The 24,130-nt window shown below is 38.4% G+C and overlaps 1 protein-coding gene, 2 non-coding genes and 1 pseudogene across 3 annotated transcripts; 3 read left to right on the forward strand and 1 right to left on the reverse strand.

The window, feature by feature from the left end:
• Positions 1 to 3,681: 3,681 nt before the first annotated feature.
• LOC126820602 (uncharacterized) lies at positions 3,682 to 12,051 on the reverse strand. The gene is made up of 6 exons (XM_050548672.2): positions 11,479 to 12,051; positions 8,109 to 10,466; positions 7,562 to 7,761; positions 6,277 to 7,099; positions 4,437 to 4,565; positions 3,682 to 4,059 (listed from the first exon to the last, which is right to left on the reverse strand). The coding sequence occupies exons 2-5, from the start codon at positions 10,460 to 10,462 to the stop codon at positions 4,520 to 4,522; spliced, it is 3,423 nt and encodes a 1,140-aa protein (XP_050404629.1). The 5' UTR covers positions 10,463 to 10,466; positions 11,479 to 12,051; the 3' UTR covers positions 3,682 to 4,059; positions 4,437 to 4,519.
• Positions 12,052 to 19,746: 7,695 nt separating this feature from the next.
• LOC126822808 (U6 spliceosomal RNA) lies at positions 19,747 to 19,813 on the forward strand (annotated as a pseudogene).
• An 888-nt stretch (positions 19,814 to 20,701) lies between these two features.
• Trnah-gug (transfer RNA histidin (anticodon GUG)) lies at positions 20,702 to 20,773 on the forward strand. The gene has a single exon. It is a non-coding gene; the product is annotated as a tRNA-His (tRNA).
• A 160-nt stretch (positions 20,774 to 20,933) lies between these two features.
• On the forward strand, positions 20,934 to 21,015 carry Trnal-uaa (transfer RNA leucine (anticodon UAA)). The gene has a single exon. It is a non-coding gene; the product is annotated as a tRNA-Leu (tRNA).
• Positions 21,016 to 24,130: the final 3,115 nt, after the last annotated feature.

Below are 24,130 nucleotides of genomic sequence, written 5' to 3' on the forward strand. Positions count from 1 at the left end.
TCCTTATATTTGGTAACTTTGGTATTAAAAAAAGGTAGTTTGAGCAAGAAAGGTGCATTACACCAAGAATTTTCAAGTGTATTGTACTCAAAAAGGTTTACACAGGTAGGATTCCATATTAGATTTGTTAGAATAAGGTGAACAGTGTCAATGAGGAAAATATGCTTTAAATTCAGAGAGTATTTCTAAAAGGTACATCTGTGGATATTTTTGGTGACTTTACGCTTAAAGGAATGTAGTATAATCAAGAAAGTTTTAAAAACTTCATAAATTGAAGTGAATATTTACTGAAAAGGTTTACAATAGGCAATTACAACGTTAATATGTGTTGGTTACTGGATAACCAAGACTAAGGGTGTTGGCATATCCAAAAAAGTCTGGATACTGAAGACTTGTGTCACAGACCCAAAAAGAGAACTGCGACAATTAAAAATGCATTTAATAAGGAACATTTAGATTTAAAAAGTTTTTCTCAATGATTCGAATAATAAGTTCGAATAATTAGGTCGTTTACGATCACCCTTGGGCGGAGCTTAACAGCACAGGACACGTGACATAGAGGTATTAGCGTAAACACCGTAGTAAAAAAAGTTACTCCAGCGTAACATGGGTCACGTGAGATTAATAAATAAAGAGGCAGCGTGTACGATCGTCTGCGAGAGAGTTCCGCTATACACTATGAATGACATTCTTATGTAATAAAATATTAATAAATATATGGTAGTAAACCGTATCACAGTCGATTCTGAATTTTAAAATAATCTAACAAAATAATGGTAAAATTTGTGTCCTAATATTGAAAATGTTATCCCATTTAATATTTATAGAACAGATGATTATTAAATTGAATAATTTATCGGGCTTCTCCCCTATATGGAATCTTTTTTCGTCGAAAAAAAGGAAAAAAAGAAATCCAAGAGGATAGTTTGGGTTTAACCTTCTTTTAAGACTTGTGCTGTGTGGAATCTTTAATAGCGGGTGTTTTGGGAGGAGTTTAGATCACGTGGTCAAAAAGTGGGCGTGGAGAAGACAGTCGAACAACAAGGTATCTTAACTAGCAATAATTTGTAAAACTCGTCAGCTGCTCTACAAACCTAGTATTTTCCGCTACTAGGATGATACGAGGCTAATACTTCCAGATTAATATCAAGTAAGAAATAATTTTTACGCTGTCTTTAAAGGTTTGTTGGTTCTAAAACAGGTCGTCTGCTTCCGACAGACGGTACAGCGCGAGATCACGTGACTACGACTCTACTCACACACACACAATTTAAAATATCACTAGAGTACAGAGGTTCATCTCTCTCTTTAAGATTCAGATTATTAATTAAAAGAATAAAATTACTATCTTTTAAAAGATTATTATTAAAAACATATAAACCTGGCCCTCGTTCACAATCATTAAAGTCTAATAAAATGGAAATAGGGTTATGGTCCGATAATTTAGTATATGTAATAAAGGTATTATGTACATTAGAAATAAAAGATCGAGGAACTAAAATATGGTCGATACGGCTCATTTTTAAAACATTATTATTGCTAATCTTACGTGTATATTGCCGCTTATCTGGGTATTTGTATCTAAAAATATCACATAGGTTATGTTGTAAAATGAAATTATTTAAAAACATACAGCCTCTTTTGTCCGTCACCATACCCTTGCATCTATCTAAAAAAGGGTTAAACACTTCGTTAAAATCACCTGTAATAATAGTAACAGGAGTAATAAAATTAAATAAACTTTTAAAATATTCAATGCGTGATAAAACATCATTTGGCGCATAAATGTTTAAAATAGAGAAATTAAAATCGTCTATACACATGTCAACTTTGACTGTTCTTCCATCGGTCGAACTATGACTATTCACAACACAGTTTTTAAGATCGTTTTTTAGAAGAATAGCAACCCCTCTTCTCTCGTTATCGTTACTGTTACTATAAAAAACCGGACCGTCCCATATTTTATGCACAGTGGGAATAATCCCCTCATCCCAAAACGTTTCTTGTACGCATAATATATCACAGTTACTTTCTTTAAAATAGTTAAAAACACGCGTCATCTAAGTACTGTTCCTTAGGCCGTTAGTGTTAAAAGACGTAATTTTCGGCATAAAAGTATAAAAGGTAGATATATACAAAGTGGATATGTGCGTATAAAATTAAATTAAAAGGTGATAAAAATAGTTTATTGAGCATTATTAAAACTGTTCTTCTGGCTTGCACTATTATCATTCTTTTTATCCGCACGCGTATTTACACTTTTTAAAACCGATTGTATAGAGGGTTGTCTTCTATAATAATCTTTATTTTTATTTGATTCTTCGATAGGGGCGTCAAAAATAGAATAATCCGCTATGGTATTTTTTTCATGTTCGTTGTCGCTTAAATTGTCACATCGGGTAGATTCTGCAGGGGAAGTAATATCAGGAGCATCTAGATCATTTATACTGTTGTTTGTTTCTTCAGTTTCTGCTTCGGTGCGTTGTTTTTTTACGCTCGGTTGGGCATCGCTTGTCACACTTGAACTACTCCCTGATTTGTATTCGCGCTTGTTGTCATTGTCGTCCACATTAATAATACTGTCACTATCGCTTACGCTAATCTCTTCATTTGTTTCATAATAGTTCTCCACGCATTTACAATTAAAATCAAACAAGTTACATTTTTCACATTTTAGGCTTTCACGTTTATAGGCCATATGACCTGGTTGTTTGCACTTCCTACAGGTAATCTGGGGGATGCTTGATTTCTCATGGTCACAAGACAGGCATTTAAAACACACTTTAATCTGATTATTGTGTAGTACTTTGTACCCCCTCATGTTCAGAGTCTACCCTATGCGATTAAGTTTGATAGTCGATCCTTCCATGTTAAGCACGATAATCAACTACGTGTTTGCTATAATTGTATAAAGACTGGACACGAAGATAAAAACTGCCCAAATATAGTATGTCACAGATGTAAAGAGACAGGACACACAAAGTTCGAATGTGAAATGATTGTATGTGAAGAATGTTATAGAAGTAAAAATGTATGTATTTGTAATCAGACAGGTGGCGTATTCTATTCTAAAAGGTACCAGTCAACTCCCATCATCATAAACTGCCCAAAACGGGATATGAGATATTTAAATAAGCCTATTTGATAGTGGATGGGATCAGGATCCTTCAGCTATTATTATAATTTCAGTACCCCCTGCAGAATTGTTTTTATTTGCATTTTAGATGTTGTGAATTTCGACCGTGTTTCTACCGTCATTCTGACGGACATAATCTGACGGACACGACTCCCTTTTTTATGTTTTATGGGTATCACTATGATTTCAAAGGATTGAAATATCACATGTGGCCTAATGGACAGTTATAGAGATGAGATTGTGATATTCTTGGACTAAAACGACATTGCATTGATAGTCAGTGTTATGTTTCTACTGTCATTTCTGACGGACATTAAAAATGACAAAAGAAACAAGCGGTTTCTATCATCATTTCTGACAGACACTGAAAAAGTTGCACTGCACAACTTACAAAAGTGTAGAAAAATACTAAATGCATTACATATAAACAATCTAGGTGATTTGAACACCCCTCCCCCCATCATGTCCACATAAAATCCATACTCCCTTGACCCCCCCCCTCCCCCCCCCCCCCCTGTCCGACGGACAACTGAACCTGGTAAAAGTTGTGTGCAGATCACGTGTTTTTTTTTCATGTGTTTACAAAGCCTTTTTAAGTTGTCAACTTCAAGAAAAAAATGTCTGCAGGTGGTATAGAGTTAAGAGACAAGGCATATTCATCATTAAAGTCATCATTTAAGTGCATAAAAATGCTGTTTACATTTATATAATGAACTATTTTAACAGCTTTTTAAAAGTTCTTCAAAAAGCAACACAACTTGTCTGCCACTAAACACTGTTTCTGGCGCATGAAGTTTTTTAATAATGTTTTTATGGTCCACTAAAGCTCGTTCAGGTATCTGCTTCCTTTTTTTCAAGACAGGATCTTTTGTGTTCTCCAGAAATTCTACACATGGAAGGGATTCTTCAGAAATAGCTGTGACCTAAAAAAAAACAATTTAAAACTAGAAGTGATGTAACTCTATTATTTAAAAATAAATAAAACCAAGTACGAACGTTCCAAACCATTAGACAAAATTCGAAATCCTAAAAAACGTTATCGGCAAAATCGTGACAGTAAATGGACTGTCTATCAAATACATGATAAACAGTGGTAACAGGTGTCCAGATGCATGCGAAACAAGTTTATCAGACAGACAGATGCACAGCTAGACAACAGACCAAATCAATATGTCACCCATTAAAATTTGGGAGTCAAAGTGAACTTAAAACTTCCTGAACTGAGAATTATAATAATTGAATCAATCAGTTTTTGAAAGAGCTATAGATACAGCTTAAGAAATTGCAACAAATATTCTACCTCTCCAACATACTGCAAAGTGTTTTTCTTCATCTGGTATTGGCATAGCAGGTACTCTCCCATGGTGAACGACATTTCCTGCATTACTGACCCAACCACGTCTTTGTCATTCGTGTTGTTTGTTTCCAACTGCAAAAAAGTGAACAAATCTGAAGAAGATCCCTTGGAAGCACAGAATGCACCCAACAAAATGACAATAGCAGGCCCAGTTTGATCAGTCTGCTCATAAAGCTTTTTAACAATCTTTACTCATTACCCCGTAACGCAACATTTTTGCGTCTTGCAGCAGACAACTTTAAAAAAAACATTGTGGCAAAAGGAGAAATTGCTTGACAAAAGCAATTTTTATCATTTGCCACAATGCTTTTCTAATTATCAATTTACATGTATATTATTATTAAAAGCAGAACTGAAAGTTTTTTCACTTTTTTTTAAAAGCCTTTTTTAAAATTGTCTGACTGCAAGATTGAACATTTCTGAAAATTCTAATAGTGCACTCACTATAGATTATAACTTTTCACCTTTGTGAAAGTAACAAACTTATTTAAGAGCATTTCCAATTATGATCAAGTATTTAGATAAATTTAACAATAGCATGAGTAGTACTAACTTAAAGAAGAAGTATTTGCAACATGGTTTGAAATAGGAACAGATGAAGTATTATATAACATTTTCAAAATGAATGGAACAAAGGTAAAACTATACAGCTGAACAACGCTATTTCGAAGCCACTGGGAATGCGATTTTATGAATAAAACTTTAATTCTGGACTGGAACACCCCCTCCCCACCCCCCAAAAATAAAAACTTTGAAATATATATATGAAATAGGTATCAACAATCTGAATTTTAGTTAAAACATGAAGTCTTTAATTTGGGACCAAATATTTAACTCTAATAGCTTCAAATTCAATTAACATTCGAAATGGCAGAGTTCAGCTGTATTTAATAACTGAATAAATAACAGTAAACATAAATTTCAACAGCAACTTTTGTAAAAGTATCAATACATTTAATAACTGAATAAATAACAGTAAACATAAATTTCAACAGCAACTTGCTTACCGCTGGTAATGTTTTTTCTGATGTTCTGTTTTCAAAAAAATTATTCAGCAATGAAATAACATGGTCACAATTTCATTTATTTAGAAAATGTAATGCACACTTTTGAGACTGTTGTGGTATTTGCATGAACACAATGAGCTTCGTTGTACAATTCTCCCTTTAACATGTATATTTTTTCTATTAAAAAATATTTACTAGATGACTTTTTGTGTTTTTGTTTAGAAAAATATTGCACATTAATTTTACGTTTTTCCAGGACAGAAAGTTCACATTGTTAATTTGTTACAGCATATTGTTGATGATAATAATAATTATTCTTAAGTCACAAAAAACGTCCGAAAAAATGTAGGTTTTTTTTTTTGTTTTATTTAATTTTATCTTCTTTGATTAAACATGCCTACCCGAAATTGTTTATTCTATCTGTTACATGTTCTCTTTAACTGGCAAAACTTGTTTTCTTATTCTAGCCCACTTATTACTGATACAGTGTAAAAAATAAAATTTTCCTATAGGTGGTGCAGTTTAGCTCAGAAGGACCCGTATATTATCTTAGTAAGACCTTAAGTTAGGCAAGTTACATACAACACCATCGTATACATCAAAGAGGGGATTAAAGATCATAAAGTGACAGTGATAAACCATTTCATTGTATGTGAGGTGCATGACAATTTCAATCAGGTATACCTGATTGAAATTGTCATGCACCTCACATACTAGGAGTCCCAAGTGGGGACATAAGGTTCAACAAGAAAACCAAGCCAAGAAGATCCACTTACACAGTTTTTTGATTGATCAGGACAGGTGCTTCCTTCCCAATTGGAAGGCATGCCACGAAATGGTTTGGATGCCACAAGCTCTTGTTCGCATCACCATGAACATTGGTGAACATGATGTAGGCACAGTTTTGAACATCAGTTGGATCATTTCTTGGATAAACGCTTCTGCTTAGCAGTGCAACCATCTTGGGGCCTCCTAAAGTCGGATAGACAGAGACAATCCTTGTCTTCATGACAGAGGCTAGGGCATGCATATTCCATGGACCCATATATTTGCCATTGGCGATACAGTCCTTGGCCTCTTTTCGAAAGAGTTGCAGTGGAACATTGGTCTCCTTTACGAATGGTGACAGAACTGAGTACCACTTTAGGATGTCGATGCTAGTGTCAGTAAGCCCATGGCGTAGGAATTCGTTATCCAAGTAGACGCTTTCAAATGACACCATTTCCAGAGCTATCCTGATACGTATCTCAACATGTCTCAGTTGATTACCAAAGATCAACATGCTGGCACTCCGTGGCAAACAGTTGCCATCCCCATATATCTCGACAGGCACATGGGTGCTCGGCCCATTGTAGAGGGAGATCGAAGGCTTGTCAATGGAACAGCTGTCGCAGTTGGGTAGAAGGGGACGAAGTGGATACTTTGCTTCAATCATGTCGACCAGTTGGGGAGCAAGGTCCTGAAGGTTTTCATAGTCCAGTGTTCCTAGATGTTGCTGCAGGTTGGAGAAAAATGTTCTTCTATCCACCATCTGTATTTGGTCGGCGAAATAGTCTGCTATTGGTGTAGGCGTAATCAGGGCTACATCTATGGCAGATACTGAAAGAAAGAAAGAATAGTGTTTTATGGCACGTCGGCACACAGTAAACTAGGCCATTTTGCGCCAAGAGCATCTTTATAAAAAACTATGAGGAAATATAAAAAGGTATAACTAAAAAACAACGATCCGCAAACGGTAAGTAAAAACAATGGTAAGTATACAAAATAATCAGCAGATGGTAAGTAAAATCAATGATCTATAAATGGTAAGTAAAATCAATGGTAAGTAAAATCAATGATCAGACGATGGTAAGTAAAATCAATGATTATAGAAAAGAACATAAAGAATGTAGGAACAAGAGCTGTATAATTGGCTGTTGGGAGAAGAAACAATGTAAAAAGACACAAGATCAATTACAAAGTGAACTAGACAACTTTACTTGTAAATTTATGGCTGTGTGTTGAAGTGATAACATTTCAACACTCAATGAAGGTCATGATGGTGCAAATTGGCCAACTTGCCTGAGTCAGAAATTTCAATTTCATTGACCTCACTGTGAGAGTCGGACTCATCTTTGAACTGCCCATCATCCTCAACCTCGGACTCTGCGGTCTCTCTATTCTCCACCACCTCTGACTCATTGGAATACTCTCCATTCCCCTCGCCCTCGGACTCCTCATCGTACTTTCCATCATCATTCAGCAACTCACCATTCAGCAAACTGAAAGATTTAGGGTAATAATAAACAACAATATGACTGTGAATGTGTACATGTTTAGAATAAATAAAACCAAGTACGAACGTTCCAAACCGTTAGACAAAATTCGAAATCCTAAAAAAACGTTATCGGCAAAATCGTGACAGCAAATGGACTGTCCATCAAATACATGATAAACAGTGGTAACAGGTGTCCAGGAAGAGTAAGCTTACCCTGCTGACGCGCCACACCCGCCATAGCGCATCCAACCAATTAAACGAAAACCGAAATTATTAAAAAAAAACAGTCTCAATAAAATAGAGTACTATAGAATTTCATTTTAAATGAAAGTGTATTGTGACACTACTTACCCATCAATAATATCTTGAAGTTCCTCTTCATCTTCTTCTTCATCCACCAGAGCTGTAGGCTTCTTCAACTGCAACTTCTTCTCCTGGTAACAGCCAACTACAGTCTTGTTTGTACATTTTGCTGTCTTGGCAGAGGACCCAAGCTCAACACTTGTATTGCAATTACAGCAGAAACAGGACAGCTCCCTTGTGTGAAGTATGAATGGCCGGCCAACATTGTTCCTTACTTGGTGGATCTTTCTGGTTTGTGGAATGGTCTTGACGTCAGTGACACTTCTCGAGCGTGGTATGACCCCTTTTGGAACGTAGATGAAACTCCGTTTCGACAATGTGTTGTTGAGCTGGAAATGTTCAGTGCACCACCTGTATGCATCATATGCGCTGCTAATCACCGTCCCCACACCACATATAGCCCGATCAAGTGCCCTGTTTACCAGCCCTATTTCGCCGTCGCCGTCAGCTTTACCATGTTCTGATCCGAAGTAGTTTCGTACAATCTTGTGACCTTTGAGAGAGACATCACAGAGTGGTCCAGAGCTCTTGTATTGTGCAGCGCAGCCATCACTAAAGATTGACTTGACAACAACTGACTGGAATTCCATGTGTTCCCTGAGCAACTGGTCAACTTCCTTTGTGAAATGGTCCACAGCATGATAGTCATGCTGATTATCGTCTGAGAAAACGATAACTGAATGTCGCACAGTACCTGCAGCACTGTTGTAGAAGGTTACCACTGGATGCATAGTAATCTGTGATGGGGAATAGAATGCTCCTTTTATTTCGTTTTCATAGAATGTTGATCGGTTCTTGGCAAAATCCATGACTTGCAAGATCCAGCCCTTTGGCAGGCTGTCTCTAAGGCAGGCAAACTGGAAATATTGCCAATGCGCAGTGAACAAGTGCTGAATAAAGGTATTGTTCTTGATGGGTGAAAGGACGTCCTCTACAAGTTCCTTCATCAGATCACCCAGGGTGGCTGTTTTGCTAATCAGCATGCGTTTCGTTTTCCCATTGCATTCAGTTTTCCTCCAGGAACTCCAGACTACAGGGTTGCTCAATTCAGCTTGAGAAAAGTTGAAATAAGAAAACAGGGTTTTCTTGAAATTGCAGCATTTCTTACAAGCACCTTTCACGCATTCTATGCCGTGGAATCTGGCAGTATCAGGCTTAGGACACAGCAGGATGTTGAGCAGGTCAGTCTCATTGGCATGCTTCTTTCCTGGTTCTTTGACTTGTCTCGACAATGTTAACAGCTTGAAACGCACATTGATGCAATATATGCAAACGCAATACTCTCTGTATTTCGTTGTGAGAAGCTTCACATTTTTGGGGCGTAGTCTAGCGAACTTGGCATAACTACATTTGGCATGAAATTCCTCTTGATATTTGGAATGAGCAGCTTTCAATGACATCTGTAGCAAATAGGCTGGTCCTGCTTTAGTAGCATAGCGTTTCATCGGTAAGACTCTGCTGATATCTTCTCTTTTGTAGAACTTCTGGATACTAGCAACATCAGTGGCAAGTTTCCTCGGCTTCTTCTTTTTGATGTACCTCCTATCAATGTTGAATTCACGACCAATAGCACGTTTACTTGCGATCCCTATCAGTTTTCTCGCAAGGATCTTGACAGCTCCCTTTACTTCCGGAGTGACCTTTTCAGTGGCTAGCGGCGAAAACAATCTAACATTCAGTTTTCGGTATTTTCTTGGAATTGGCGGTGTCGTACATCCAATCGCATTCAATGCTGTCCTTTTACGGGGAGAGCACTTACTTGCAAGGCTGGACACAACAGTAGCATACCGAAGGGGGTCATTTGGAAGAGAAGCCCTAGCTTTTGCTGTCACATTCCACTGTGTTTTTTTCGTCTTGTACCCTGAACTGGTGGTTATATTTCTAGGTGCAGATTGCTGAGAATTGGCACGTCTAGCTCGGGCTTGTTCACGTTTATCTCGTTTTCTTTCACGGTCTTTCTTTTTCATCCACACTTGTTTTTGGACGGACCAATTTTTCCTTTCTTTTTGTTTGTAATGTTTGTTTCGCTCCTTCACTGACTGTTGTTGTTGTCGAGTTAGAGCTTTCGCACATCGGCCATTCGAACCCTTCGAAGAAGACTTGTTATCTGAGTATTCTGTGTGATTCAAACTGCAATACTTTTTCTGTCGAGCCCGTCCCAGTTCCTTTTGATGTTCTTTTTTTTCTAGAAGTTTTTTGGCTGGTCTCTTCTTTTTAAGTTCTTCCTTCAGTTTATCACGTGCGTTTTTGTTGCGGACTTTTTGTTGTTCCAGATATCTCTTGTACTCTTCAGGATCTGTCTGTTTCAGCTTTCTCCGCCACTCTGTGCTGCGCGATGGCATGATTCTGAAAACATAAGACAAATTCATTTAATACTGATTTGTGTTGTGTCCAGCCTTGCAAGAACTTAAAAAGAAGAGACCAGCCAAAAAACTTCTAGAAAAAAAACCATCAAAAGGAACTGGGACGGGCTCGACAGAAAAAGTATTGCAGTTTGAATCACTCAGAATACTCAGATAACAAGTCTTCTTCGAAGGGTTCGAATGGCCGATGTGCGAAAGCTCTAACTCGACAACAACAACAGTCAGTGAAGGAGCGAAACAAACATTACAAACAATAAGAAAGGAAAAATTGGTCCGTCTAAAAACAAGTGTGGATGAAAAAGAAAGACCGTGAAAGAAAACGAGATAAACGTGAACAAGCCCGAGCTAGACGTGCCAATATCCCTGAGAAAAAAATGAAGTTAGATATCAAAAATTATCATTGGTTTTCAATCAGAAACTGCAGTGACATGCACCTTAATGCGGTGGAAGTAAGACATCGTTGGTGTCCAATCAAAAACTGCAGTGACACGCACCTCAATGCTGTAGAAGTAAGACATCAATCATCATTGGTTTGTGATGCAAGGATCCCACTACTAGTACAGCACTACCTTCATATGCATAGCCCTGAAAAAAGGGGGCAAGACAAATCTACCTGAGTAGGCTCAACAATGAGTTCAATGACAGTTTTGGGTCCGTCAGAATTAACGGTAGAAATTTAGAATCGGTCAGGGAAGTGACGATAGCACCAAAACATTTGTCAGATAATGACGATAGCAACCAGAAGTCTGTCATATAATGACGAGAGACACAAGAGTGTCCGTCAGGCAGCTGACGATAGAAACCTTTCTGCATTCACCAAGCAGACGACGCAGTGCATTCGAGCAAGCATTTCTATTTGTTGACAAGGTCGACACATTTCACGTTACTTTCGGCAGTTTCAACTCTAGAACATTCCTACAAACCATCTAATTAGATTCCATAGTATGCTATCGTCATGTGTTTCTACCGTTATAAACTCTGACAGAGATACTTACCTTGCATTTGAGTGAAAACTATCCAAAATAATCACGATCTCCCGACCGGAAATTGACCTTCAGCGGCCCAGATCTCGCATGCGCAGTATAGTCTCGCTTGACCAGTCTCTGATAAATTGTGGCAGGTGACCTGATTGTTGCTACCGTTAGTGTTGGCGATCTGACAGAATAACGATAGAACTAGGTCATGTCAAGTTAATTTCTGATTTACGACAGGAATCGACACAGAACACATTACTTTCCAACAGTAATCTATATTTTATTACAATAACTGTTTACAAGTGAAATATGAAGTGAATTACGATGCCTAGTCAAGATGTTTCTATCGTCATTGAAGCTGACGGAAACGAAGTGACGATAGCAACTGCACTTTACCATGGAGGCATAAAAACGGGAGTTGCGTCCGTCAGATTCTCCAATGCTATGAATTTTATTTCATTTTTTTCATTAACAAATTATGGTCTCACATACTTTCAATTGATTTTGTCAGTTTCGAGGGGTTCCTTTTTTGGTTTTTTTAAGACTAAAAAGTGTGAATCACATTTGCAAGGTTATGAATCTGATAAATCTCTCGTCAAATATCATTTTTGGTACCAGTTACAATAGAATCTGCCAGGTGCGAATAAAGACAATAACCATTCAGTAGTCGATTTGACGAACAACCAGGTCGACTGTGAAAACTTCAGAGGTTTCTCCGGTAACTTATCATAAAATACCTTAGATAAAATGGTGATCTCAGCACCCGTATCAATTATTCCATTAGCATTTACTGTTTGAATTTCCACCGGTACCCGTAAAGAAAACGGAAAATGACCCGGTAAGTCTGGTCTAGATATTCCCAGGTCCTTTTTAACAACCGAGGACGAGTTCCGACCCGTAGAGTCGCCCTCTTTCAGTTTAACGCTTGAGTGTCCTCTGAAAATGTAACCTTATCAGCGGATTTATTTAAAGGACATTCCCTAGCAAAATGCGATGGAGAACTACATTTAAAGCACTCCCCTGAATCCCTCCCCCTGGGTGACGGAGATCTACTCCGTTGTATTCTACACAATCTTTCTACCACGCTAGTTAGTTTTTTAACATCCTCCTTAATGGAATTAATCTCTTTTACCCACTCTTTATCCTCGGACTTCAGGGACTTTGTTGCAGAATCCCCCCTGACTGGTGACGGACTAGTCTGTCGACAATATGGCTGGTTCGGGGTGGGCCTATACTCGGTCTATCATAGCATCTATTTGGAGATCGTGATCGATTGAAAGTCACCCTACCTTCACAATTTAACGGGATAGAATCAGAAACATGTCGGTACCATTTTAACCTATTCACAGTTTCATCAAAATCCAACAAACGTAGATTTGCGACATACCTACTTCCCTCTATATCCCTATTCCCTGATAATAACCTTGAGATAGCCTGTTTTGCGACAAATTGCCTGGGCAAGGCCGGGAAAGCTTTATCAGCTAACATCTGAACCCGGACTGACCAATCATACAGACTCTCCTTTGGATCCTGCTTAGCTTGCAGTAAAAGATTTTCCATTTGTTCCGGAAATTCCACAAAGCCAAATCGACGACCTAATTTTATCATGAGATCTTCAAAGGTTAAATATCTACAACTTCTATTCAAGTAACAGAAATATTCACTGGCCTTCCCAGTTAAACAATAACATAAACAATCTTTACAAAATTCGTCATTATTCATGCCTGGCCTTTAGCATATCTATAAAACTTTTCTTCAAAAACATCCCTTAACCCCTTGTTATCCTCATCCCCACTAAACATAAGATTTCTTGGAATTCTACCATTATCCACCGAATTCCTATTCAATTACCTCCTATCACCTACCCCTGGGGTTTCCGGAATACAGAAAGATTCCCTGAACACAGTAGTAGCCGGTAACGTACGCTTGGGTTTTAGTGCAGGAGTACAACCCATGTCCGTATGATTAGCCGTGATAAGATTCTCTGCTTCTTTATCTAAAGATGCATCTAGCCATACCCCCTCTTGTTCTAAATCATATGCACTTTTCTCGTTAGTCGATTTTTCCCTAACCTGTTGCCTTTCCCCATGACGGGCTGGCGAAAGCTTCTATAACTTCCGTAATCCCCTTCAACATCTCCGAAAACGAATCTCCCTCCATTTTGGAATCCCCAGAGGCCATATTCCACGAGAGTTATCCCCCCTTACCCGCTCTTATATAAACAGACCCAAATAGCCCGTCTTGGGCAAGTTCGTACTGCCCCCTACACTCAGTGGTTCTCTCCATTAACTGGCTACCAAAAGTTTACTCTAGCAACACCAACTTTCCTTCCCCGCTACAATTTTGTAAGCTCGCAGCGCCAATAAAGTGATTTGCCGATTACAGTAATGTTGGGTAAACTTACGCGTATTCTTCTCTGGTAAATACTGAGCGCCATGGAAAACGCATCACCTTCTTTTCCCAAATATTTTATTACTAGGTGGTTTTGTATGTATAATATTATGCAATACTATGAACTATTGTTTCACACAATGCTCCCAAACGCAAAAAATATCAGCCCGTGTGCACAAAAAAAAAATTGCACGAGATGCACATGAAAAACCCAATATTCACGTTCATCATTGTGTGTGAGCCCTTTTAAAGCATGTTTTCAACTTAATGTGCAGTACATGAACTGTGAAACGTCAATCTGTCGTAATTTGTTGTTGGACGTGTGAAGGAATCGAGCTAGAGATGCCGAGACTTACTGAAAATCAACGGAATGAAGCCATGGGAATGTCCAGGGCTGGCATGTCTACACGTGCTATTGCCAGACACTTCAATTGTCATCAGTCCACTATTGTAAGGTTGGTGGAACTTGTTCGAGTTACTGGATCAACACGTGACCGTCAACGTCCTGGTCCACAACGCGTTACAACCCAGGCTCAAGACCACTACATCCGGGTCACTCATCTGCGTGACAGATTCCGCCCAGCGACTCGAACAGGTGCAGCAGTCGTCGGAAGACAAGAACCAGTAAGTGCCAACACTGTAAGACGTCGTCTAAGAGAAGTAGGACTCCGTGCACGACGACCTTATGTTGGAGCTATCCTCCGGGATCATCACCGTCAGCGGCGTTTGATATGGGCTCAAGGACACCAGACATGGAGAAGTGTAGACTGGCAAAGTGTGCTCTTCAGTGATGAGAGTCGCTTTCATGTTGTGTGGAGACGTCTTGGGGAACGTCTCGGAGACTGCTGCGTCTTCGAAACGAATCGATGGGGTGGGGGAAGTGTAATGGTGTGGGGAGGCTTCACATTTCATCACCGGACCGCCCTACACATTTTCAGGGGTCGCGTTAATGCTGTCGCCTACCGTGATGGTGTCTTGCAACCAATTGTTGTTCCGATGTTTCGAGCGCACCCACAACTTCAGCACTTCCAACAGGATAATGCACGTCCGCATACCGCCCGTTTTAGTATAATAATAATAAATAATAATAATCTTTTTTTGTATAGCGCTGAGTGCTCCAGCTAACAGCTGCTCCGCGGCGCTTTCCACAATTAAAATATTACATATAATATCAAACAAATAGTTCTAAAACATTAAAATGTCAACATGTTCATAGTTTAAAAGCACGTTTAAAAAGTTCGGTTTTAATAATTTTTTTTAAAAACCGCAACGTAAGTAGAGTCTTTTACATGTCTAGGTAATTCATTCCACACGTTAGCAGAGGCGTAAACAAAAGCCCGTTCACCAGTTTTAGTTTTTACTGTAGGAACATGAAGTAAGTTTTTATCAGCAGAGCGTAGGTTCCTGCTTGGTTTATACGGGGTTAAAAGTTCATTAAGATATTGTGGGGAACAGTTATTATTTAGACAATTAAAAGTTAAAAGACCAATCTTAAAATTAATTCGTTGATAAACTGGCTGCTAACAACATCAATGTCTTGACTGGCCAGCCGTGTCTCCGGACATGGCACCGATAGAACATGTCTGTGATGAGATTGGACGCCGTCTGTATCGGAGACCTCAGATGCACACTATTGCTGCTTTAGAAGCTGCTCTTGTCCAAGAATGGAACAATTTGCCCCAGGTCTTCTTTCAAACATTGGTAAATTCCATGCGACGTCGCTGCACAGCGTGCGTAAGAGCCCGTGGAGGACACACGCGCTACTGACATCTGTGTCGTACTTTTGGTTTTGACCCCTCTGACTTTGTACCGTTGATTACAGATTAAACATCCATAAGTGTACAACATCCATAAGTGTACAAATGTGTTGTTATTGGTGTGTTCACATTTGAATATTGTTCACAATAAGATATGTTTACAGGATCATTTTGTTATACGAAAAACTAAGTGATGCGTTTTCCATGGCGCTCAGTATATTTATGTGTTAACAAGTTACAGAAACTAATTAATAATGTTATGATGTTTACCATCAAAGGGTGATAACATCAATAATTCTTGTGTGTTGCATATTAAATGTAACAATATCTTGATTTATGTGATACATTAAACTAAATTGCTTAAAATAAGTGATACTCCTTGTGGGGTAAATGGTACTATGGATATTGGTGTAACGTCTATGTTAATTTCCTGGTTTTGGTCTATTTGTGATTATTTTATCTTAAGCTCAGGGGATATATTTACCACTATCTCTGTTTAGTTCTGGTTGATGTCTCTTTATTTGAACGGCCCCCATTAATCTTCGGGGTTTCTTTTGGTTGATATTGATATTTACTGCTGACCAGTTCACCCAGTGGCATGGGTTATTTTTCAGGTGTTCTGATGCAACAGAGTCATTGGTGGTGCCTTTGGTCTGGTGCTCTTTTAGGCGGTTATCTAATGGTCGTTTAGATTTACCTATGTATGATTTCTTACAGGAGCAGGTAATCTGGTACACACATCCCTTTGGTTGGATAGATATGGTTGGCCGGCATTTACCATTAGCGCTAAGGATATCTTTTATTGCTGTACCAGTGTAGAAGCTGGCGTCTATTCCTGCAGGCTTAAGGAGTCTCCGGATTTGGTAGGATAGCTTGTGGAATGGAATGGAGATGCGAATTTGTGAGTCTTGGCTAGTTTTAGCTGGTTCAGGTTCATTGCTAGTAGCGGTGTTGATAACTTTTTTTTAACTAACTGATCGGGATAATGGTTGAGATTACAGAATGTATTTTTTATATGTTCTAGTTCTTTATTGAGGAGTTCTGGGTTGCAGATTTTCTTAGCTCTGTGGGCGAGGGTTGAGATGATAGCTGCTTTAACTTTGATAGGATGGTTAGATTTATAATTGATGTATTGATCGGTGGGCTTCCGATATACACTGGTTTGGATGGTACTGCCATTTCTCTGAACTAGGACATCTAGAAAGGGGGTGGTTCCACAGTTTTCTCTCTCCATCGTGAATTTGATTCTTGGATGCTGGTTGTTTAGGTGTTGTAGAAGGCAGTGTGGGCAATCTTCTTCTTTCAGCATTACAAACGTGTCGTCGACTTTTCTATAATAGCAGATGGGAGATATTGGCGAGGACTGCAGTGCCTTCTCTTCCAAGGAGGTTATGTAAACTTCGGTCAGTAGCGGGGATAGAGGACTCCACATTGGTGGGTCATGTATCTGTTGGTATAAATCATCACCCCAGGTGAAGTAGGTAGTGTTGACACAGTCCGTGATTAATTTAATTATACAGTCTGTGGTAAGCTGTGTCTTTAAAGGTGTTTCTAGTTGGTCTTATCGTTGACGGAGTACTTCTATAGCTTCAGATCTGGGGACATTTGTAAATAGGTCCACTACATCATATGACACAATTTTCCCTGGGTTTTGTATATTTTTAATTTCGTCACAAAATTCTGAAAAGTCACGAATAAAGGATTTAGCGGACTTGCCTAGGGTTGATACGAGTTTTGAGAGGTACTGGGCTGTGTTGTAGTGGACGGAATCACGCGAGCAGACTAGTAAGCAAGCTTTGATCGGATCTTTATGTATTTTTACAGTGGCTCTAGCATAAGGCGGACCGGGATGGTTTGGTCGCAGTTGATAAAAAAGATTGTTGTCAATTTGGTTCTTTTCTTTAAAGTTCGTTCAGGGTTTTAGCATGTTCTTTACTTAAGGTGCTTGTTGGGTCTTTCCTTATTCTGCGATAGGTGGTAGTATCGTACATAATGCCTTAAAGGGGATGAAACTTGACAAATCACCAGGTAGAGACGGTCTTACTGTTCATGTCTACCTGAAATTTTGGGAAATTATTGGTCCTATTTTTTTCAAAATCGTAAATAAAATTCAAAATGTCGCGGAACTGCCAAGGTCAATGAAATGCGGAATGATGACATTGTTTTATAAGGACAAAGGTCTAAAATTAAATTTGTTTAATTATCGTGCTATCACATTGTTAAATGTTGACTATAAAATATTGTCAAGGTGTTTGGTCTCAAAAGGGGATATTTGGACGTCGTTTATGAAGTTTTTCTTAAACAAATATCAGAACTTTATACTACCTCATAAACTTTTGTTTATCAATTATAGCCAAAAGGGCCGGACAGATTTCTCCGAGTTTTATAGAGACATATTGATGGCATGGGATACTATCTCAAGTCAAAAAAGAGTAAAATATACCACTTATACACTTTTTTACAATCCAAATATTTTACTTTACAATCCAAATATTTTACTTAACAGTAAACCATTATATTTTCCTAATTATGTGACCAAAGGTCTTCGTAAGATGTATGATAGTAGTTATATTTTTGTCCCCGGCCTTTTACCTACACATTGTATTATTGATTGTTTTGATCTTGACGAAGATTCCGATGATGATTGTAAACACGAAGAGAAAATAACCCAACAATATAAACAAATTGTATCATCCTTACCCAGGGACTGGGTTGATATTATAAATACTAATTCCCACAGTGGTCAACCCCCCTCTAATCTATATATCTAAGTTGAAGACGGGAGACAACTCCAGATTATGAATTTCTCATCAAAAGTCTGGTATGATACTCTTAGGAATAAATATGTACAAGAACCCACGGGAATGGCAAAATGGATTAAAAAAGGCTACGATATTACAAACTGGCTTGAAATCTGGGGACCTGTTAACTTTAATCTAAAAAGCACAGATATGATAGAAAATGATTATAAAATTGTACACGATGTTATATGGACCAATGAAAAGCTATACAATATCGGTAAAATAGATTCGCCATATTGTACATTATGTAAAACTGTTTATAATGTAAATAATGTTATAGAAGATATAGAACACATTTTCTTAACTGTAAAACACTAAACAGCCTCCAAGAATTAGTTAAATCAATCATTTCATTTTTCTTTAAAGAAACAGGTTACACGTTGTGTAGCTTAAATTCCTGGTTCCTGTTTGGATACCCAGTCAAAAAACATAATAAGCAAAGTAAATTCCTTAACATCGTTTTTTCATCGTACAGAATAAACATAATGAAGTGAAGGCTCTTTTTCAATATGAATAATTCAAAAATAAATGTTTGTATATTATTTAAGAAGATCTTATCCGATCACTGTGAATTTATGTACCATTACATGCAAAACACAAATATGACTTACGAATTTGAAAACTTTATTAAAGAGAACCCCTACATTAAAATTATTGACAACGAATTAAAAATTGATTTTACATAAAGTTTTATCTGTACATTAACTTCCTTTTATTTTAAATGTTTAGATTAAATCGCACATATGTATCATTATATTTATATGGGATATTTTTTTGAATAAATAATTGAGAGGTCCTTGGTTCAATCCTGGGTGTCCCCTGTGAAAGCTTTTTTTTTCTTCGGCAGAAAGAACGGGTTTAGGTCGGAGGTGCCATTTTGCGACACCGGAGGAGCATGGTGACACCCATTAGACGAGTCGATTGCCAATCAATGCAAGGCACGATTTCGCGCATTCGGTGTTTGTTTAGCGTGATTAACTGTTATTAGAGTGAATGGCTTCCTTCTGATTGGCCGATGCCTGGATAATGGAGTCTACGTACGTTGTACAAACGAATATGGTCCTGCCGAGTGCCGTGTCGGCATAGAAGGTCGGAGACGTGATAAATATAGGGTCCTTACATTTCTGTCATTTTCACCAATAGCTGCAAGCGTCGTACCAAACGCAACATTTTGATAACGTGTCAAATGAAACAAGGAATGTCCGCACATTAGCACATGCTAATGAAGACAGTCGTCAAAAAGTGTTGATTGCAGCACGGCGGTATAATCGTCGTCAAAAAGTGTTGATTGCAGCACGGCACTTTTTGACGACTGTAGCTCGACACTCTCCGTTTAAATTGTTCCACTCACGTAGTACATATACTAAAATTGGAACTATACAGAGAACATTAGCATGGCCCCTGCGCGTGTGTCTAAAATGGGATTGCTTCCAGCTAAAGCTGAGCCGTCAATGCAATGACAGTAGTTTTTGTCCTCATTCGGGCGGGGAATATGACGGAAAGTCGCATTACTGGCATCAAAAGCTGATGGTTGGAGTGGGATTCGAACCCACGCCCCCGAAGAGACTGTTGCCTTAAACCGCTCGGCAATCCAACCGATGGAAAGGTGTTCTTCACTATGGTAGGTAGCGCACGGCCCGAGCTTTTTTCGCAGACGGCACCGCCGGTGTTTGCTAACCCTAGCCAGGCGGTTTTCGTTGGATTGTGCTGACCCTAACCCTAGCCAGACGGTTTTCTTCGAAATGTGTTGAGCGTGGTTTCTTCGAGAGTGACAACTTCAAAACAATCTGGCAGAGGTGGGATTCGATTCCACGCCTCCGAAGAGACTGGTGCCTAAATGAAATGAAATGAAATGTTGTTTAATGGCACGTCAGCTCCAACCGGGCTATATTGCGCCAAACATATGGTGAATTTAACGAGACAAATTAAAACAATATCACAGGAATGTATTCATATATGTAAATAAAAACAAATATCACAGAAAATATACTTAAAAATAAATATATCAATTCCTTTACATATATAAATATTTAAAAAAACAATATATGATAAATATATACAATTAAAATTTTGAATAAAAGTTTGTCTCTTTTAAAAATGCTAGCAATTCATCATAAAGCTCCGGTTGAGCAAAGACTGGTGCCTAAAACCAGCGCCTTAGACCGCTCGGCCACTCTGCCGACACGGCTAGAACACGCTCAGTAAGCCCAAGTTTCAGAGTACTGAAGCCATATGGGAAAAGCTCTGATGCGATACCAAGCCGAAGATGGGGGTGAGAGTTTCGTCCGTTCTATAGCCGTGATCGTCTAGTGGTTAGGACTTCACGTTGTGGCCGTGACGACCCAGGTTCGTATCCTGGTCACGACAGAGGCGCATTAACCTTTTCTGCATTTTACAATGTTCAATCGCATTATTGCGAAGACGATGAGAAGAATGTCGATGGCCTTTTCCAGAATCCCAGCTGAATTGCTGACCCGCCAAGAGGCGCGAAGGGGTGGAAATACCGTCGGATCCGGTAAGCTTGTACAGTACGGTGGCCGAGTGGTTAAGGCGTTGGACTTAAGTTCCAATGGACGTATGTCCGCATGGGTTCGAACCCAAGTGTACTACTAATTTCTTGCCAGCTTGTCTGAGATCCCCATCAATATTCCATTTAGATATACCCTTTTAGCGAAATGAAAGCCGATTGTGCGCCCCATTGGCACAATCTGTTAGCGCGCCGTACTTATTGGTTGCGTCTTGACACGGAGGTGATAAGACGTGTTTTCGAGGTGTGTGGTCGGTGAAGCCACGCTCCACTGACTCTTATATAAGTCCTGCAAAGTATTGCCTTTAAAATGTATAGTAAAATGTCGGAGGAGTATTATAAAAATATGAAGAACTGTACTGTGAAATTTAGTTTCAGTGAGAGGATTAATTTGGATAATTTAATAGAGGCCATAGAAGAAACTGTTGTGCACATGAACGGAATTTATGAAATAAGTGTTAGCAATGTGGATTACTGTAATATTATCGCAAAGAAAAGGATTATGTTTGAAAACAAACGTGTTTATGGATCAACGGTAGGTAACAAGATTATGGTTGTTTCTTTAATGAATATCCCAGCATATATTTCTGACGATGAAATTCTAGAACAACTCTCCCTATGGAATGTCGAAGGTTTGGGTGATGTTAAGAAGCAGTATTTCTCACACGGTGAGAGACAGATATTAGACGGAACAAGATATGTTCGTGTTAAGTTCCCACCTGGGGTAGACAACAAAATAAACATGGTCTCGAACCTAACGCGAAGAAAATAACCAACGCAGGAAAAAGAACCCTTTCCCAGTCCAGTCCCACTGACGAAGCAAAAAATGGAAAGATCTTGAAGAAAATCATGCAAACCGTCAATACCTCATCGACAGCCTTTAACAACTTTGTAACGAAGAATAAACTGGTAGATATATACAGAAAAACACACCCTACAAAGAGAGCATTTACCCGTATTCAAACGAGAGTCAACTCCATTAAAATGAGCCGTATCGATTACATTTTTTTTAGTTCATCCATATCCAATTTTTCCCAACAATAATTTCTCTGGTCATAGCTTCGTATTTAGTATCTTTAATTTTGACACGAGCGAAAGGGGCCCTGGACTCTGGATTCTTAATAATACCCTATTGTAAGACCCGGCATATAATAACTTAATCCAAGACCTTATAACTGATAAACTTAATTGTCCTTTATACGCTTCAGACCCCCTCTTATGGTGGGATAATTTAATATATTATATTAAAAAACAATCTATTTTATATTCTAGAAAGAAATCTGAAAAAGAACAATCACAATACTACTGGAAGCTACAGAACACCCTTCCTTAGCTTCAAGATAAATTGTCAAGGCGTCTAAATGTTGATTTTAATGTAAATCAAGACTTAGTTAAGTGCCAAGGTGCAATCCTAAGATCGAAATCACGTGATGCGCTCTAAACAGACAGATGTACTTCTTACTTTCTAAGTCTTGAAAAGAAAAATCAAGATAATAATTACATATCATCTCTTTATGATGTTTCTGACAATATACTGACTGATTCATGTGATATGTTATCCATTTCTAAAGATTTCTACAGCGACTTGTACACTGCACCAGAAGCAGACGATTCGTTAACTGACCAGCAGACGACAGTCAGTGACCTAGTTAACACTCGCCTAGAACGATTTAAATGCGACAGCGATATTCCCCCCATGAGAGAGAGATGGGGTTTAACGTGAAATGAAATGAAATGTTGTTTAATGGCACGTCAGCGACAACCGGGCTATATTGAGCCAAACATATGGTGAATTTAACGAGACAAATTAAAACAATATCACAGGGATATATTCATATATGTAAATAAAAACAAATATCACAGAAAATATAATTAAAAATAAATATATCAATACCTTTACATATATAAATATTTAAAACATAATATATGATAAATATATACTATTAAAATTTTGAATAAAAGTTTGTCTCTTTTAAAAATGCTAGCAATTTATCATAAAGCTCCGGTTGAGCAAATAGCTGACGTGCTGACTGGCAACGGTAAAATTTAGATCTAATACGTTTGAGATGATTGCACTCAATCAAGATGTGTTTTACTGTCAAAGGAAAATGACAGTGGACACATTCTGGTTGAAAAGGTATGACCAATGCGAGAGCGACACAAAACCACTTCATCTCTCCTGCTGGTTCTATAGGAGTCTCCTGAGACAGGCTTAATGTGATGAAGTTTGTTTGTGTCTGCAAGATCCCAAGACCGTTGCCAGCGGTCAAATATAAAAAGGTTTATGGGTGATTTAAAATCTGTGAATGGTAAAAGAAATTTTGTTATGGGAAGATCTAAAGCAGACTTAGCAGCTAAGTCTGCTTGATCATTCCCGTTAATATCAACATGACTGGGGAGCCAGCAAAGGACTACGTCCCTGCCGTTAAACTCGTTTGGTAGTAGCAGACGATAAATGTCTGCTACTAATGGGTGTACAAGCTGTTTATTGTTTATTGCCTGCAAAGAGGACAAAGAATCAGTGAATATAACATGTTTTAAAGATGGATAGGATTGAATGAACTCCAAAGCTTGAAATATGGCCTGGAGCTCAGCAGTAAATATGGAAGCAGCAGGTGGAAGTCTAACAGAAATGATTCCAGATGGTGGGGGTTTAACCTTCAACATAGATTATATTATTAATACCCTTAAAGAACTTGATATTTATTGTAAAGCCTCAAGTGCAAAGTTTAATGAAGAAACGCCAGAGTGGCTTCCTATTGATTCATCCAAATACACCACTGTCAGTCTACCTATTCAACTAAATGTCGTTCATGATTGTACTGAAATCATTGGTGTTTTTTTAGGACCTGAAATCATTGGTGTTTTTTTAGGACCTAAGGCCGTGTTGAATTGATTCCTTGTTTCTCCTCGCCCGCGCGCTTAGGTCGAGGACCCCGAAAATCGTGCCCTTACGTTTTTAACACACAAAAAAAAATATTAAAAAAATTACGTTAATAACATCTAAATAAAATTCTACCAAACATCAGAAGTCAATTCTCGTTGTTTATTCCTCGTTACGAACTAAATAAGTAAGTGCAGGGGGCCGCACTACACGCAAAACAAAAATCTACAAGATAAACCTGCGGACAAAACAGAAAATAGGCATTGCACCGAATAAACAAATATCAAATCAAGTGAATGGATCCGGTTGATAA

The sequence above is a fragment of the Patella vulgata genome, chromosome 5, assembly GCF_932274485.2.
Source record: "Patella vulgata chromosome 5, xgPatVulg1.2, whole genome shotgun sequence".
NCBI lineage: Eukaryota > Metazoa > Mollusca > Gastropoda > Patellidae > Patella > Patella vulgata.